Source organism: Thunnus thynnus, chromosome 17, assembly GCF_963924715.1.
Source record: "Thunnus thynnus chromosome 17, fThuThy2.1, whole genome shotgun sequence".
Classification (NCBI taxonomy): Eukaryota; Metazoa; Chordata; class Actinopteri; order Scombriformes; family Scombridae; genus Thunnus; species Thunnus thynnus.
In genome coordinates, this window is record NC_089533.1 from 8,156,288 (window position 1) to 8,175,087 (window position 18,800).

Consider the following 18,800-nt stretch of genomic DNA (forward strand, 5'->3'; position numbering starts at 1 on the left):
ATGGTTCAATCATAGTTTATTAATTCATGTCCTCATTTCCAACTTATAGCTCGCTGTGCCTATATTGGTCTCTTCCTCAAGGCTCCTAAGTCACGGTGACAGTTTCCTCGGCAATGAGCATTAAACTCAATAAATACCTCTCAAAGTTTTCTTTATTGTTTTTCAGTGCGGATAACAATCTGCCACTCACATTGATCCAAACTGAACTGAATATCTTCGGGTTTGAACACTTTCAAGAGAAACCTTTGAAGTTAATGTATGTCTGAATCCATAATGCTGAGTCTTTCAGGCATTATTGATGTGCAGAAATGAGGTCTACACAAGAGCACACTTCAAAATGTCAATGTTTATGAGCCGTTTAGCTTCATATATTCTTGAAAACTAATTTTCTTTAAGTAAGGGACTTTGACAGGAAGTACCACTTGTTTGAAATACAAATACACTTGTTGAATGATCTTTTGTTTGGTAAAGATCTTATTTCCGGGAAAAAAGGTTATTAACACTCCAGATATAAGGAAGAAATCAATGAGACCAAAATGTGCATCTAATATAAAAATCATAGATTAATTTCACTCATGTCACAAGAAAGACAAGTTGCTACACTGAATAACATTAAGACTTGCTAAAATGAAGATTCTTTCTTTCTTTCTTTATACATCAGAAGAGGAGCGCGTTGTCTGAGGCCACCTGACTACCTCCCCTGGTGAGGAGTGGTGATGTGGTCCACAGGGAACTCATCATCACTTTAAAACGCACCAGAGACTTGGCACAAAAGAAGCGCTCGCAGGCGAGCCCAGGAGCACAGGGACTGTCTCTTATTACACCGTATTTTGCACCTTGCGCAGTGTCTAAGAACACTCACTTAAAGTCAGAAAACCGTTGACTCTAAGTTGAAGAAACTTACTTTTGGTTGCACCTGATGCGACGTTGTTTGACTGCAGCAAACAGTTCGGTGATGTGGATGTGGTCATTACGCACTGAAGCTGTGACAAAACTCGATGTTTGCCTGTAGACCTGGACTTTTAAAGCGTGTTATTTTTCGTCTTCTTCTTCTTATTTTTGCCTGAACAGTCACATGACGCAAAGTTTTGCTTGGAGTCCAGGTTTTGTGGTGAGACTGTGTGCCTGTCAAGCGGAGTCGCGTGTTTTATCGCTGATAACCCGCAAGGAGACATGAACGTCTCTTTCTTCGGCGTGACCCAGGGCGCACTGTTTAACGGGAGTCAGACCCTAGCCGGAACTCTGGCAACGTACTCCGGCAATGGCACCGACAACGTAGTGACCGGCGACGGTGGCGGCTCGCTGGTGCTGCTGCAGGACGAGCGCAAACTCTTCGTCATGCGTGTGGTGCAAATCGCGGTGCTGTGTGTGTTGTCGCTCACTGTTGTGTTCGGTATATTTTTCCTCGGGTGCAACCTGATGATCAAGTCGGAGAGCATGATTAACTTCCTAGTGAAGGATCGGCGACCCTCCAAAGACGTGGAGACGGTCATGATCGGGCTCAGCTAGAGCATGGTTGAGCTGGTACTGTGGAGAACTGAAGCGGAGATCCGGTGTGGGGATCTAATTCGCGTTTACAACCGCAGATCTGCATCTGCATCTGCATGTACCTATAAAAAAGACGCTCTCTGTGTGTCTTAGCGAGGAAAGATATGCAAAAACTTCACATTTCCTTCCGAAAAATGACTACAGGAAAGTAGTCCAGCGACCGATGTTTGTGCGTAAAGCTTGTGCGTAAAAGACGGACAGTTGTTTACACGTGGGCCGATCTGTTGATTTTTTTGAGTGAATTCAATATTGCCAACTTGAACAAAGTGACGAAAATGTTTACAAGCTGTTACCTCATCTTTTGTTCAGTTATTTTATTTATGTTTTTGTTCATTAAAAATAATTGTTAATGAATGTTTTTTAAAGCTGTCAAAAAGCATGATTGTGAATTCTTATAGTTCCACGTCTGCTAGTGAACTCTGTGGACGTGATGGATATGTGGGTATTCTCTATACAAAGTATTTTTCTTGGTCTCATTTGGTAAATACACTCTACTGAAATCTTGCATGTTTTTCAACAAACTCAACAACACAGCTTTATGGAGTGATTCTGGTCATGTTTGGCATGCTCGCTAATTGATCTGTAAAGTGATTTCTGGACCCGTTTTGCACTTTTGAAATCACTGATGCTGCATGAATTATTTTGTACCAAAAGAAGTTTGAATTGCAGCATGGAATTAAAACATTAAACTGACCACATTAAGCCTTGTCATCTGTTAATCAACATGATGCATATCATCCCAAAACTGCTTAAATCTTTTTTGATAGATTAGGGATCAGAAAATCATGTTTGAAAGGATTCTTTTCTTCCAATATTATGTTTAACTCTTTAAACATATAATTTCATTATTACTCACTGTATGAACACGTATGCCAATCTCCAAAGGGTGATTTATTTTGTAATTTTTAACTTAAATCAGATTGTGAAATGTTGTCTGATCCATCTCTGCCTTCAGATCTAATCAGATCTGATCTTTACTTAAGCGAATACATTAATGCAATAGCAGGTGCACCTTTAGAATTAATAGGATCCTTTTTTAAATAAATGTTACAGCAGCTGCATCAAGAAAAATGGCATTTTACATAGCTCTATCTGAAAATGAAGGCAAAAAAAATGAGGAGCAGTAAGATCACATCACGATCACACTTACAGTAATAGTTAAGTACTCAGTAAAAGCAGCGTGGCATTTATTGCGGCTTTATATAGAGAGGCAATGAGAGGCCAGGCTGGGTTATCCATCTTGAGGACAACAGGCCGAGCTCATATTGGCTTCACAGCATTTAATCTGATCTCTCTGAAGAGTGACCAGCTGCAATCAAAAAACATTCAGGCTCACTCAGACCACTTCAACTCCCAGCCCGCCCTGCAGCACCTCAAGGGGCTTGAGTATGAGATGCACAGAAGTTTGTGTTCTTCTACTTTTTTTTTTCTATCAGAAAGTGTGTATAAAAGAGTGAAAAGAGATCATAAATGTGAATGAGAAAGCAGAGGGAGAATATGTGAATGCGGAGTAGCTTTAGAGGGATTTCACACAAAGAAGACATATACAGACATCCATGAACTGTGAAATATCACTGTCATTGTACTTCAAGATATGAATGCTCCTCCTGGCTCTTAGTATATGCACATTCTAGACACCTCTTTTGAAAGAGAGAAAACCCACAGAAAGTTTCATTCTAGGTGTGAGGTATTGAGTTCTCATTGTATCTATCTCAGCATTTTGGTTCAATTTCTCTTCCATTTCTTCACTATTTCTATCTGCACAGCCTCTTCCTTCCCCCCTCATGCCCCACTCAGAAGCAACCAATGTTCTCATTATTATTTCAGGACTTGTTAAAAGAGCTGGGGTAGATGAATCCTTACAAACACACCCATGCATTCACACATGAGCCCATTCACTATGCACACATAGGACACTGATGTGCAGCAGAACAGCAAATTCTGACATCAACCAAAAGTATTGCAAAAAAAACAACAACATGAATAAATAAAACTCATTAGATAGCCTAATTAGACTTTAACAGCTGAGAACCACTCCACAATCTATTTTAGACACAACACATGTCATGAAAATACTAAAACATGTCGACATGGTAACCACCACATCCCATATGTGACGCTCTCATTATTACTTTTAGTTTTTCTGAGCAGGGAGGGAGCAATTAATATGAAAGTATAAATGATTATTCACACTTACATGGATTAATTATTAAAGCTTCAATATGATATTTTCTCTTGAAGCAGGAAACTATATAGGCAAATAATATTGTAAAACATAATTTCACTAGATTTCATATAGAGAGGAGGTCAAGAGGTCAGGCTAAATTATCCACTGCAGAGAACTGCTATTAAAACTACTTATAATAGTTCTTTGTGAGCCTCGCATTTCCTTCCAAAGACTCTGATATAATCCTCAGGGAGCAAATAAACAAAATTGTTCTGGTATTGTTTCCATGTACCAATGAATGCTTGGTGGAAACAAGGAAGCATGCGTGCTATTTTTAGAGGAGGAAAAGTTAACCATTCAGTTCTTAACTTGCAACACTGAAACTCAATTTCAAAAAATTATTATATAGTAAATCAGGCATTGCCACGGCACAATCCCCCAGAGAATGAACTGCGACACTGAGGGCAGGGGTGCATTTATGGGGGGCCTGAATGATTCGGAGGGCTCACTGCTGGACCCTGGAACATGCCAGAGTTTATAGATACATGTTATGTGAGAACTTCTGAGAACAAGTGAGCTGCTTTAGCTGGATTAAGAATGGGGAAGTCATCTTCCTGTGCCAAAATGTCCAGAAAAATGGTAACAAGCTTGGGTTAGATTGATGCAACTCTTCGGGTTGTTATAAGGTGATTTACACAGAGACCAACTCTTAAAACAGCATGTTTTTACAATTAACATGACAAATGTTAACTGCTCGTTGCAAATGCTACCACTGACCACATCCTTGTCAACTAAAAGTAATGTCGACCAGACGGCTATGTGATATGTGAAACAGCACAACTCACAAATTCAGTTCATATGCAGCTGTTTTGTATGAATTAAATATGTGACAGAAACCTCAGGCAGCTGAATCAAAATGCTGATGTGCAAATGCACCAATCAAACTGTCACTCCCTTATTTCATACTACACTGAACAAACATCACACAACTATTATTAGAATTGGCACTGAATGTTGCAATTGAACATACATTGCTAAAGTAGGATTGCAGCATATGATTGCATTCAGGAAACTGCAACACCAAGTTTGCCTAGTTAAGTTCTAAAAATGGAATATCATGACCACAGTGTAGTTTCTTTATGAGCTGTTTCATGTAAGGGAATGCATAGAGCATTTCAAAATAAATACTTTTCCTCTGATTCTTTTGTGTAATTCTTGTCACTTTCTCATATAAAACTCCCTTCTTTGATTTGGCTGTATGTCAATTAAAATTAGTCACCATTTCGCCCAAGATCCACTTAAAGTTCTCATTCTCTCACTTTGAGGGCACTACAAGTCAGCCACTACCACCGAGCATATGCTAAAGAGCGAGCATGGAGCACCATCCATGTGTCCACAATCTGTTATGGACACATGCACTGTTATGGGGCTTCTTTTCGCTTCACTAACCGGATGATCTGCTATAATCATGGTGTATTCTTTTGAGATAAAGGACGACGTGTACTGTTCTGGTCCAAACAAGTCAGACTGCTTGACAAGGAGCCATTGTTATGATGAATAAGACTGGACCAGCAAAGGTTGAATTGTAGTTAATTATAATTCGTGCTTGAAGAGGATATTAATAGGCTAATGTTGCAGTGGCGGAGCAAGAACAACACGTTAACATGTTAACCCTTCACCCCAATCAACATGTTGCAGTTGTGTGCCCGTTTGATGTGTTGCAAGCGTGCTCCATAGAGCCGCTGTACATTTGCTTGTCAAGAAGGGTCACTGCTGACCTTTTACAGCAGAGATCCTCGCAGAAAATAATGAACAGCGCACTAGCCATGAAATCATGACAGAAATAATGGTGATTAAAACAGCAGTGGCACTCAACACCTTAACTGTAACAGAGATAGCTCAGCTTTGAGTGAAAATACCTAACATATCATCGCAAAGGTCTCTTGATGTGCCTAGCTTTTCACCGGAAAGAGTTTGACACGATACGGATTCGTCAGTGAGAGCGACAGTGTGGAGAAAGCCATTTTTAATTCCCTCAGTATTTTTGATTAGAGGGCAAGATACACAAAAGATCTGTTTTCTATGGCGACACACAGGTCCCACAAGGATGAAGTGGCCTTTCTACAGCCCCGTTCAATCTGTTTCTAATGGGATGTGCTGTATCCAAAGGAGGGAAAGCAATAACAATGCATGCAATGAAGTTGAGGAATGGAAGCGGTATCTCATATCTCAAACAGGTGAAGGGATGTAAACATTCACTTTTCTCTCTCTCTCCCTTTGGTGCACACACACTCAATAGAAAAATCATTTCAAAAGGTGTCACTGATGCCCCCACATGGCATCTACACTCAGATTTCTGCATCTATTTTGCTTTCTTTTCGCTCGAACACAGCCTGTTAAAGTTATTTCACTTATGTTGCCACTGAAACAGAATGTTCTCAAAAAATGCCTTATTTTCTTAAAGCATGTCTATTAGCCCCCACTGGCTGGGGCCCGCGGAAACTGGTGGAATTTCGGAAAAAAAACACTAAATGCACTGTAAACACACAAGCGTTCAAACACACACACATACACACACATACAGACAAAACACATACACACACCTTTTCTCCACATCTCCCCAGGCAAATTGTGCTGCATCCAATCAGCAGGGAACCAATAGTCCTTGCATTCAAACTCATGAAATTTTAAATAAATCTATTATGTGCAGGCAAATGAACAACAAACAACAAAATTGCCTCATTCTTTCCATTACCCACAACACCATGAAGTTGAAAAGTTGGCGATTACACACACACACACACACACACACACACACACACATATAAACACTTAACTCAATTAACGCATTTCGAACCATCCACAAAATGGTACACCTACATCATTTCACACCCGCAAATGTGTCTCTATGCTGCACATATTCTCAGCGTGAATATGAGCATCATTTGCCAATATGACTGTTGTTGCTTTCATAATAATGCTGTGCTGTCAGCTATAACCTGAAGACGTTCTTCAGTTTTTGGGTGATGTGATGTGTCACTGTGCTTTTTTTTTTTTCCCCTGCCCGGTCCTGAACTTTGCCTGTCAGTTTGTCAGTGTGTCCTCACTCTAGCAGGTCTGTCCCTTCCTCTCTTGACGCTTTTTATCTGTCTGCACTTTCAAGAATTTCTCTCTCTCTCGCTCTCAGACACATTGAGACAGCAGTGCTGCTGGGTTCTCACAAACACGTGTTAATAATGGATGAAATAAGGAGTTAATACAGAACAACAAGAAGGTGACTATAAATGTAAATACCCTAATGAGTGATGTCTAAAGTGAAAAGCTCTGGGACATTAAAGCTACTGAAAGTAGGCAACAAAAGCTTTACAGTTAAAAGAAATTAATTATCCTCCTTCTTATTCATTTTTTAATGGATGTGGACTCTTATTTTATTAGTTTACTTTGAAAAGCACAACATTAATAGCAGCCATAATCTGAAGGAGGTAGTGGTTTTACATTTTTAAAAAGGTGGGACTCATTTTTTTGTATGAGTCATAACAAACAATATGCAAATTATTACTTAGTATTCACAGGTTTCGCTCTCACATGTGCTTTTTTGTGTAAAAAGCTTAATCATATTCAGAAGGAACAGATGTCTGCAATAAAATGAAACAAACAGAGAGAAAGCCAGTGTTACTGTGATCTTTAGCAGCACAGGTGGCCCCGCAATCTGATTCTGCACTGCAGCTTTTATGCACTGAGAGGAAAAGAGGCAGAACAGGTACATCCGTCTGTGGCTCACTGTTATTGAGAATGACATGCTCTTTCCCCTGTGCCCAACCTCTCATTGAGGAAATCATAAACTATTCTAAATTAAATTATCTAATGAGCCTCCCACCGTAGGAAAGTTTTAGATGGAGCATAATGCCGCTAAGGCTCATTGTCTGTGCAGGCCTTCGGCAGTAAGGTTAAATCTAATTCTCATGAGGGATGGCAAGTCATACGTCGCACTAAACCATCTTTCATCTCCTGTTTCTGTATTTAGCCAGGGATCACGTCCGGGTCAATCTTGCATCTGGATACATGCACAGATCCACTTGGAGCGAGGGGACAGCTCAGGCACTAGGGGATGTCGGATCAAAACAGAAGAAGGGAGCTTGGCACAGGTTGTGTCTGATTAAGTCAGTATTCAGAGAGGAGCACTGGAAAGTGGGAGCTGAGACACAATGACACCAGCTTGGCTGCCTTTAATGGAGACCATCATCATGGGACTAATCAAGCCCACAATAAACACAAAGCAAATATCCAACAGAATGGGAGCTCATTCTGTCTGAGGCGCCACGGCATTAATATGCTTTTCACTAATGACTGCATCCTAAAGGGGGTGGTGGGTTTCTCATCCCATTGATTTTCACTGGAAATCACTTGTATTGACCATAAACCGGGGCACCACTGTGCACCATCATTACAAACCTTTCCCATCGCCTATGACACACCTCCTCCAACCACTCACATTGCAAGATAATTGGTGTCTGTGGCTAACTACTTTATTATGTATTAATAAACTCAGAGTGTGCAAAGAGACGTGTTAATTGGCTCGAGTTGGTGGTAGGCACTATACAAAGCTTGCCCATTGCCGGGGGAGGAGGTGGTGGCGGTGCCATTGGGGAGTGTCTGTCAGTCAGCCCGGCTCTTTAGGGAAAAGAGAGAAAGACGAGATATATTCAAAGCCTTATCTCTCGTTGCTTCTCTGGCTCTCTTTCTCCTTCATCCTTACATGCCAGACAGTGGACCACCAAAGAGAAAATAACATTCACCCTCTCTGCCGTGTCCTTCTCTCTATTTCAGCTCTGTCATGTCTCTAGATATCATCTCTTTTCATCTTTTCCTCTTTTTCATTCACAATTGCAGCACATTGCAAGCGAGAAGGCTGCAAACTTCTGCCTCTGTAAAGCGGTCGTGGTGACATCGGATAGTCCCTGTTGTGCATTTCTGACCGTCCAATCACCCTGATCAGAGATTTAATAATCATCTGCCGCAGAGATCAATCAGAAATAATTACAACACAGCCAGACAACCCCACAAATACTGTACTGCAACATGCAGGCACTCATCTAAAAACTTAAATATCTATTGTTGTGTCTTTCTTGAGGGTATTTGAGGCCATGAGCATTGCAAGTTTATCAGTGGCAGACAGCGATAGGAAGAGGACGACAATAAACCTTTAAAAAATTGATCTTTGCTGACATCTAAACAAACCTCAGCGTGCCGTACACATGCACACACACCCACACATGATTTTAACACACACACACACACACACACACACTGCTACCACCACATAAGGGCTGCAGGGTGGTGTTGCCATAGGAACGGGGAAAGGTAATGGCCATGTTCTTGTGCTCATGCCGCAGGAGGTGAGGGGCAAAAGAGGGGTGTGTGTGTGTGAGTGAGGGGGGCTGGGGGGGCTGAAAGTGAGTCAGACTTATGGACTAATGATAAGAGATTTAACTTAAAATCTGCTATCATACTGTCACCATCCGCCGAGGAATGACAGCAACAACTCCGGAGAACATCAGCGTACTGATGGGATAACATTTGAAGAAATGCAATAAGTTCCAGGCAACAGTGATGCCATGCTATTTGCTTTTTAAAGCGTTCAGCAGAACATCCAGTTAATGTGGTTAACGCTGTTAGCTTTGATGCAGAGAGAACCGCTGGGTGTCTCCATGCATGGCCTTCCCTCGCTACCCTGGGGTATGAATAAATGATCTCTAATGCAATGAGCTAACCCTTTAGCCAACACTGATGACCATTTGTGTGTGTGTATGTGTGTGAGTGTGCGTGTGTGCAAGAGTGCCATTAAATATTACTGAGAAGTGCAAATAATTTAATCATACCTCAGCGGCCCAATCCCTATAGATAGCTGTTTAAGTGTCAGAAAGCTCCAGGCGCTCATTCATATTTGACATAAAATCATCTATGCATATGCATAGATGCATATATGCATATATGCTTCCTATAATATTCTAATAATATCCCACAGATACCGAGAGTGAGTTTATATCAGGACCTTGTATGACCTCATTGCACTTTATAGGGCTAGGTGATACAGATGAAATACTGTTAATAAGATTAATCAATGTTTTTCCTATACTGATATATGATGTAACACGATGAACAATGTGCAAAATCACATATAAATGAATCCAACTGGTGTTACATGCAACAAAGTTTGTTTCACTTTTATAATTACATGAGAAAAAACTCAAAACACTTAGAAGTCTAAATTGACCTTACTTTCCATTGTTAAAGTTGTCCAGTGATAATTGTATGCAAATATTACTCCGTGTGGATTACATTTCTTTGGTGCTATTTGCGCAGCACTTTTCTCTTATTTCTTTTTTGATGCTATAAAAAAACAATGTCTTATTCCAAAGCGGTTGATGTGGGGCGCATTGGCTGCGCTGGATAACAGGATGAGAATTATCTTTAGGCCAGTCTGCCAATTAAATATAGTTTATTAGTTTCCTCATCTTTCGCAGAGTTGGTCCACCTGCTGCTGCGGTTTTTCCTATCCCCCCCCCCCCTTCCTCCTCCTTCTTCTTCTCCTCCTCCTCCTCTTTCCCCGCTTGATGCTTCCCTTTGTGTCACTTTGCCCACACGATGACAGGGGGCTTTTAAAAATAGAGACGATCCACCCAGATTACAGCGTTTTAATTACAGAGCTGGAGATGCGATGGGGGTGTAGAGGCCCCTTCCACTGACAGCGAGAGAAGGAGGAGGTTCGAGGAGGGAGGGAGAGTTGGAAGGCAGATTGGTACAGTGAATGTAAACTGTGCCCTAATTAGTGTCGTCTGCCATAGTGAAGCTCTCTCGCTGTAACTGTCTATTATACATGCATTGCTGGCTGTGTGTGGCATTCTGAGCTCTCCATAAATACACACCTGTGGCCGCATCACAGTTTAAATATTAATTTTAAATATTAATACACAACAAATTACCTGTGGGGATCCCCGGTTGGATTTAAAGCATGACAACTTTATCAAACTCAGCTCCTACAATCAGAACAAAGCTTCAGTGATGACTTATTATGATTATACATGTGCTCAGAAATGTTCTCTGTCCACCTCAGAGAAAGGGTATATAAACAGTTTAGGACATTATACTAAATAGTGTAGCCCTCTTATAATGAGCAATAAAACATAAAATGGACTGCATCTTCAGTCTCATCTAAATCACATAGCAAACAGAGTCTTTTCTCTTCGAGGAGACCAGTAAACCTGCCTGTTTTTATGGCTAATGGTAATTTACTGGACCTGAACGTAACTGTGCACACAGAGATCTTTGACTTCTGGATAAATTCTGCTTCAAATAAGGTTCCACACTGTAACAGTTTGTGCTGGGCATCATAAATATTACACTGTAATCTGTTTTGGAAAATAATGCAGAGAATCAATTATGCAAAATAAAGATCTCACCTCATTAATCCGGGGGTGTCCATGCAAAATGTCCCAATTAAAAATCTTTCTAGTGAGCCGCTGTTCAGGCATGTTCAAAGAGTCTGTTCCAAAGACGAATCATCTCACATTTATATCTGATGATTAGTGGTTCCCATCGTATATCTCTACTTTTTTTTTAAAAAATGTACATTTATATAGATTGGCATAGATTACAACTATGTTACATCCATGAACTGTTTATACACCAGTTGTGAAAGCCTCATATAAGGAGTTATAGTTGTTAACAAGTACACTAATGAACACTCAAATACTTCCATATGTCTGCTTAAAACAATATTATAGTATGTTATAAACTATTTATGAATTGTTCCTCATGCTGTTTATAAATGCAAAATGGGAGGGAGGTGAAATAAAATTAAAATAAAATAAAATTCGTACTTTATGTGTTAAGATTTTTCTCTGATCAAATATATCTATTAGCTCTTATCTCTTTGTTGTTGAATAAGGACGTGGTCCGTGTTATCACCTCTTGTAATATTGTAGCCATTGGGCAGTTTATCAATATTTGATCATATTCCTGAGCCACATGGCCAAATGTAAGCATCATCTTTGTCTGTCTTCATACTATTTAATTTAAAAGTTTATACAAAATGAAAAGCACTATGTACATGTTTGTTGTGTCCTGTGTCCTTGTTGCACGCTACATGTAAGTGCTGGAAAAATGACTAAATTATATACTTATATAAACTTATATACTTGTATATACTTATATTATATGTGCGTGCGCATGTGTGTTGATGGACACTATTGCTGCCACTGTCTTCCATTGTGCAAAGTCACAGTTTGATTTCCTAGTGATGCAAAACTCTAGTGCCTTTCACATTTTTACACTCAGTGCCAGAATAGTCCACTGTTAGTGTAATTAAGTAGTTGAAATGTGTACTTTATAGTTCTAGTAATGAATTGGGACACATCAACAACAACAAAAAAGCCTAAATTTTGGGGATTATTAATTGAATTAAACATAAAACAAACTGTTATATGAGGTATCATCCTTCAATAAAAGTGTTACACAATACTACATATCTCTTTTAAATATAAGATGCATTTTTTTGCCTTTTTTTCAGCATGTTTAAAGAAAGCGGTGTGATAGATCTTATTGCATATTAATGGATAAACATCTCATCAGCACAATGATTATTGGTACTTGTTAAAGACTGCTATTTTATGAAAGTCATGCATTTGAATAAATGAAGTCTCAAACTATTAATATCCAGGAAGCGTACCTACTGCGGTTTTTCATTTAAATGAAATTGTAGGGTTTTTTTATAGTTTGATATTTAAGTTTTTCATTTGCTCACTGGCATAAAAAACTTATTACATCCAACGTGATTCACTGTTGTGAAACAGTGATGAAAAAGTCTAAACGTGGGCGGATACTTTTTATGGGCAACGTATTATAGTTTTAGTTCCTTGACTTACCAGCTGCTCTACTGTTGGTTTTCAGTGAGTTTACTAATTACTTGCATACTGTAGGTCAATGTAGTGATCACAGACGGATGGTGAGTGTGTGTGTGTGTACAGTATTTGTGTGTATGTGTTGTGTGGGTGAGTGTGTGTGTGTGTGTGTGTGTGCATATGTGTGTGCAGACTGTTGCTTGTGTTTTGGCGTCTTGGCAACCTGTTACTGTGTGCCTCTGCACTTCAGCAAACAGGTTAGAATTGCATACTGAGTATCTTGTAAATAATATCAGCTGAAGCGCTCACATATGGCATGGACAGAAGATATTTATCCACACTTTCAGCCGTATGATCCGCAGGCCTGTCAGATACTTCCAGTAAGTGTTCATTAATTCAGTCTCTTCTTTGGCAGGTTATTAGAGTGTCAGCTAAAGCTCTTTATCTTCGCAACAGCTAACAGATTGCTCTTTGTGTAGCTCAAACACGAAACCCATCACGGATCCTGAGTCTTACGTCATAATACAATCATTTCTAGTATCAGAAGGAGTGATGTTTTTAATATTGTTTGGAAATGGGAAGATAATCCCCTGATTTTTTTTTCTCCTCATGTGGAGTAGAGCTTCACCTCTTTTACTCTGAGCCACTGTGCCTCCAGGCAGAGAGCCTCATTATGGTCCCATCTCTCCTCCCCAGGCTCCTCAGCAGTCCACCACTATCCCGCAGCAGCTCCCAGCACCCATGATGCCTCCCGGCTCCACACCTTCCATTAGACCCAGTGGTCACGTCAAGGACGGTATGGCAGGCTGTCACCACACATAAACTGAATATCAGGATTTCAGACTCACCGACATACTTGCCTGTCTGTCACATTACCAGCTTATTGGAAGCACTCAGATATATTATTCATGGTCTACTCTTCAGCTTGGACAATTGCATGAGATGTTTGTGCATGAGTTTGAGTGTTGTGAATTCATGTCCAAGTGCTGCAGTAGGTTTTAGCCAGTTCGGCATCAATATTCAGTGAAAATTGTTGTCAGAAATGGTTTTCCAGCAGCTTTTAGTTGTTGTGAGCAACGAACTAGTCAGTCACAAAAGTGTATATGCATTTTGGGACATAGTAATGGCTGCCAAAGTCCAAATACAGCATCACTTCTAGTTAAGCTGAGTATATCAAACAACTTTGCTCTAACTTTTGTTAAACTCAATTAATTTAAAGCCAAACTAGTGGTTCAACACGCACTGCACATAGCAACTTTGCATTTTGGTGACCACATAATTTGTTTTTACATACAATTTAATGATTTGGTTTAAAAAAAAAAATCCAGGTATGTTTCCTCTTGTTGGAGGAGACGGTTTTGTACATTGCGTTCAGATCTTCAGGGTCACTTCTTCTCTGCTGCAGCCTCACTTGATTTAGCCTGATAGCCAATATAATCGTGCCTATTATACCTTTGACATTTTGTTGCCAGTGTTACCGGCGCATTAGCTGCCACGCTTACAGGTGTGTGAATTTGTTTATCTCATTTGCTCTCATTTGTTGTGGGTTATTAATATGGATCTGCCATTCTGAACATGAGCTGAATATTAACAGAACAATCAGTTATATTTCTTTTTGTGAAGCTGGCGAAAGACAAGAGAGAAAATAACTGGATGTTTTATTTGCGAAATCTGACTGACTGACCACATAGTTGTCCATAAGTGCCAAGTTGTAATCCGGCCTTCACCTGCTCTCTGCTGCACTCATAGTTTACAGACTCACATTAGTTGATTGTTATATTATTCATGAAATCGATTCCTTCAAGGTGGAGAATTAACACAAAGTTTGTCAAGTTGCTGAGTGTTGCATCACTGCGCTAACAAATAACAGATGACGTCATTCCTATTGCTTAGAAAGCATTTAATTATTCATCAGGATGACAGATATTGTTTAAAGCTACTGCACGGACAGACACATATACAGAAATAAGATTTCAGTGATGGTGGAAGTAAAACAACTTGAATAGACCTTCCTAACTGTTCTGCCAGAAACCTTAGTCAGAAAGCTTATTTATATAGCTGAGAAGGAATTAAATAATTTAGTGAGGTGAGTCATTGCCGAACAAATATTGAGTGACAAGGAAGTAAGAAAATTGAGCTTGGCACCTCACATTCACCACCTCGGTTTGACACAAAGTGGGTTAATCACCTAGTCACCCTGAGGTGAGGAGGACAGAATAGCAGGCTGATAAAATAGATAAGACAATCAGTGAAACCTCAGACAGTGGAGGAATAAGTGTGTGTGTGTGTGTGTAATGCTCTCAATATGTAGGCCTCGTGGAGCTGATGACGATCCAGAATGCCCAGATGCACCAGGTCTCAGATCGTTCAGATACTCTGGCCCTCAGTCGGGTCCCGAGGTGTGTCAGCATCAGGTAAGTTTTACGGATCAATTCAAATTGATCATGTTTACCACGTTATTCGTCACGAAACTGAGTTTGAACTCAACCCCCGTCACCTTTCATCTTGATATAATTTAGAAAAAAAAAGTGAATTTAATTCTTCATAGCTTCACACCAGAATCAAGTTCTTCCACTCCACATTTACATATGTACACTCTGTGATTGTCTTATTTTATTAAAGTTTCCTTCCAGCTTGCTATTGATGTAAAAAAAAAAGACAAAAAAAAACTGAACTGGGGTTTCAGTTTTCAGTGCATTAAAAAACTTCACATTTGTTGAATGTGGAGTTCAGGACTGATAATTTAATTGTTTCACATCAGTGGAAAATAATGGTAATCTCACTTGACATTTACCATATTATTTTATTTTGGGATATAGTCAGTTATCTGTTTAAAATTCTTATAATAAGTAAACAATAAGCTCCTTTTCTTTTCATATCTTACAGTGAACACGGGGTTACTAAACTAAAACTCTGACAGTGAAAACTCTGTAATGATCTTGGTCTTGCCCTTACAAACGAAGCTGGGTTTTTTTCTCTTCATTTTGTCAGGCGCCCACAGATTTGGTTATAATTCAAGAGAATGAGACTGACCCAGAGATATTCCACCACTATTACCAGCCTGCCTTCTTGTACTTTTCCTACCTTACATGGCACCCCAACAAACCCACCTCTGCTCCGTCACTCAGAGACAGGTGATCACGGCTCCTGCATGTCCATTTCACATGACACCTCATTACCGCCGGTGCAGAGAATTAACTGTCGGATGAAATCAGAAGTCAAATCTCTCATTCTGAAAAAGAAAGAATAATCCTGAAAAGTAATCAGATTTATTTTCCTGCAGGAGGCAGTTTGTATCAAATCATCACCTGCTGGCAGACTGAGAAGTTTTTATAGCAGGCGCCAGAATCTAATTTAGATGGACAGAGCAAATCTATGAGATGCTGATTAAAAGAGAAGGGACATTTTCTGTACAGAAGCCCTACTGTGTCAGCCAGTGTATTCTCCCATGAATATCATTCCTAGCATAGCTATAACTTACTCAAGCTTTGGTAAAGATAACGACTGCAGGTGTGGCAGGACCATACATTAAATGAAGCTATGTGTGATGTTGTAGATTTTTATCATCATAATAGAGTGCAAAGATAAAGAAAAACTTGCTAAAAAAAATCTATTTTAGGACATTTCTATATATATTTTACATCACTCAAGCATCCAGGGTCACTGATTTAATAATTTGATTAAATTGTACGTTAAAAGTGATCAGCAATTGCTCCAGACTCCCCGGAAAGATGTTTAGAAAGATGAATCAGGAGTGATATTAGCTTTGCCATTATTAAAGTTGAAGTTGCAGGTCATGTAAGGTACAGCATACACTCATAATACTGTCATGACAACACATCCGTTGTCAGTATGGCTCACCAAAAACATATTTTCATGACACAATTAAGGAAGTTTAGGGGAGCAAAGGAGGGGATTCTTCATATCTAATGGGCTTGAATAAGCTGTACTTACTGTCTCTGTGACTGTCAACAGTAATAGAAAAGTAGCTAAAAGGATTGTACATATAGTCTTGAAAATCACAAGAACTAAACACACACATTTTTGAGACCTGAATGCAGACTCTAAACTGTGTTTTAGATTGTGTAGGCCTATATCAAAGCACTTTTTGTAGCTGGAATCTGTTCATTCATATCAAGATAAAAACATGTTGATGCATGATGTTTTTGCATGATGTGTGCGATCAGGCCTGCTGTCCCTCCTCCCCTCCTCCCCCCCCCCCCGCCAAGCGCCACCACTGGGCGTGCGGGAGCCGAGGTCGCCCCAGCAGCAGGTAAAAAACCACCACACAGCAACACCCAGCCAACAGCCAATTAACATGGCCTGCTCCCGTGATGTCATAGTGGCTTTTGAAAATGGGATGACAGAGGAAAGGTGACAACAGCAAGCTTCGCAGTATAATTGTGATTAGAGGGGCACTGATTGGGGACGCTGTTAGTGATTACGCTATTGTTGATTGTGGATGACATGAGGAGACGAGTTCATCGGATGCTTTAGATGTGTAAAACGTTTTATCTTTTGTTTTTGTGTAGTGTACAACAGAGCTGCTGAGGGGTGATAGCAGGAGCAGAGAAGAGAGTGATTATTGGATCAAATATGTATCTTCATTATCATTATTCATAATTATTTGATACAAGTGTTTGACATTTTCTTACTCATTGCAATAAATCTCTTTTTGTCAATCTACAAAAAAAAATTTACATCATACTTTTGCTTTTTCCACACTGCATTACCCAAGTTGTCCAGTTGGGAGCAGCAACAGATGTTAAGTGGGAGGACTTCTGCTGTACAATGAATGTAGGCACCAAGCAAGACGTATTCCTTTATTGACAAGCGTTCACAGCATTCACAACATTTGGGCCATAACATACTGTACCGCTGTGGGCAACATAGCAGGAGTGTGACACTGCAGAGGGTCTACTGCTGTGTAACACTGTGTGACCTTGTCTTTAAATACACTGTGTTAAGTGCTTACACCTATCAACCGCTACAGGTGATGACAAACAATGCATCAAAATGGTGCATAAAAACTTAAAAGTGTTGAAATATACAAAGCTATTGAAATATTTTACGTTTGTTTAAGTAAGTGAAACAGGTGAGGTATATTTTAGTGTTTTTCCACATGGGCCTAAGCTCAAGGTAGGAGGGACGAGTGTTAAGTTAATGTACAGTACAGCGTGACCCAGTTCTTAAGGTTTGCAGCTTGAGTTTTCCAAGCGGGATAATACAGCGTTGCACCATGCAGCTTCGACAGCTGAGGCATATAGGAACGAATTTCAATGTCAATTTACTAGATTTGCCTGTGACAACACATGCCATCTCAATTCCCCACATTCCTTGGAACCCACTGAAAATAGTTTCCGGGCTTCGGGGGTTCATTTGGAGTTCGGGAACTGGCTTGCAGCATGGCAGTGTAGGGTGGGGAGCGTGGCATTTCAGTGGCAGTGTGGGAGGATAATTTTAAAGATAGGGAGCGAAGGCAGTACGCCCAAATCTCTGATAAAACACTAGGATTAAGAGCTCAAATGGGAGGAACGTGCCAGTACGGCTGTCTCTCCACTGTCTCCAGGGCAATGCCAATGTTTATCCAGCTATTAATATCAAACCACCACATGCCGCCTATCGCAGGAAGACAAGTGAGAGTGACGAGGGAGGGACAGTAAGTCAGAAGGGGTTAAAAGACGCAAATATATTCAGAGGAGAAATGAGATTTCATTAGAGAACGGTTGGCCGCTGGCGGAAGTAAGAATTAATAAGTTAAATTAAGTAAATTGTGGATTTAGAGAGTAAATGAATAAAGGAGGGGAAGCAGTGCATCCATTACAGCTCCGCACAATAACAAGGGAACAGTGTGTACTGTTTTGAGAACGAGCACAAACACAGGAGGTGGAACATGAAAGATAAATGAGAGGATGTAAAGTGGTGAAGTGGGTATTGTTCGGAGGGTGGAGGACACTGTTGCAGTACATGTATATCCAAATAACAGGGGACCATTTATCTCTCTGGCAGCTTTTCCTTATCAAGGTGTCTCCTAAAATAAATTATTTTCCATATTGTTATGTTCCTTTCACTGATTTCATCAGTATGTTCTACTCAGAGATCCTGTTATTCATATATTTTCTTTGACATTCATCATGATATCATATCATATCATAGCACTGTTTAGGTTGTATTCTCTGTTTGTT

General features: G+C 40.0%; 1 protein-coding gene across 1 annotated transcript; it reads left to right on the forward strand.

Moving 5' to 3' along the window:
- Positions 1-713: 713 nt before the first annotated feature.
- On the forward strand, positions 714-2,211 carry rprml (reprimo-like). Its single transcript, XM_067616503.1, has one exon. The coding sequence runs from the start codon at positions 1,174-1,176 to the stop codon at positions 1,507-1,509; it is 336 nt and encodes a 111-aa protein (XP_067472604.1). The 5' UTR covers positions 714-1,173; the 3' UTR covers positions 1,510-2,211.
- Positions 2,212-18,800: the final 16,589 nt, after the last annotated feature.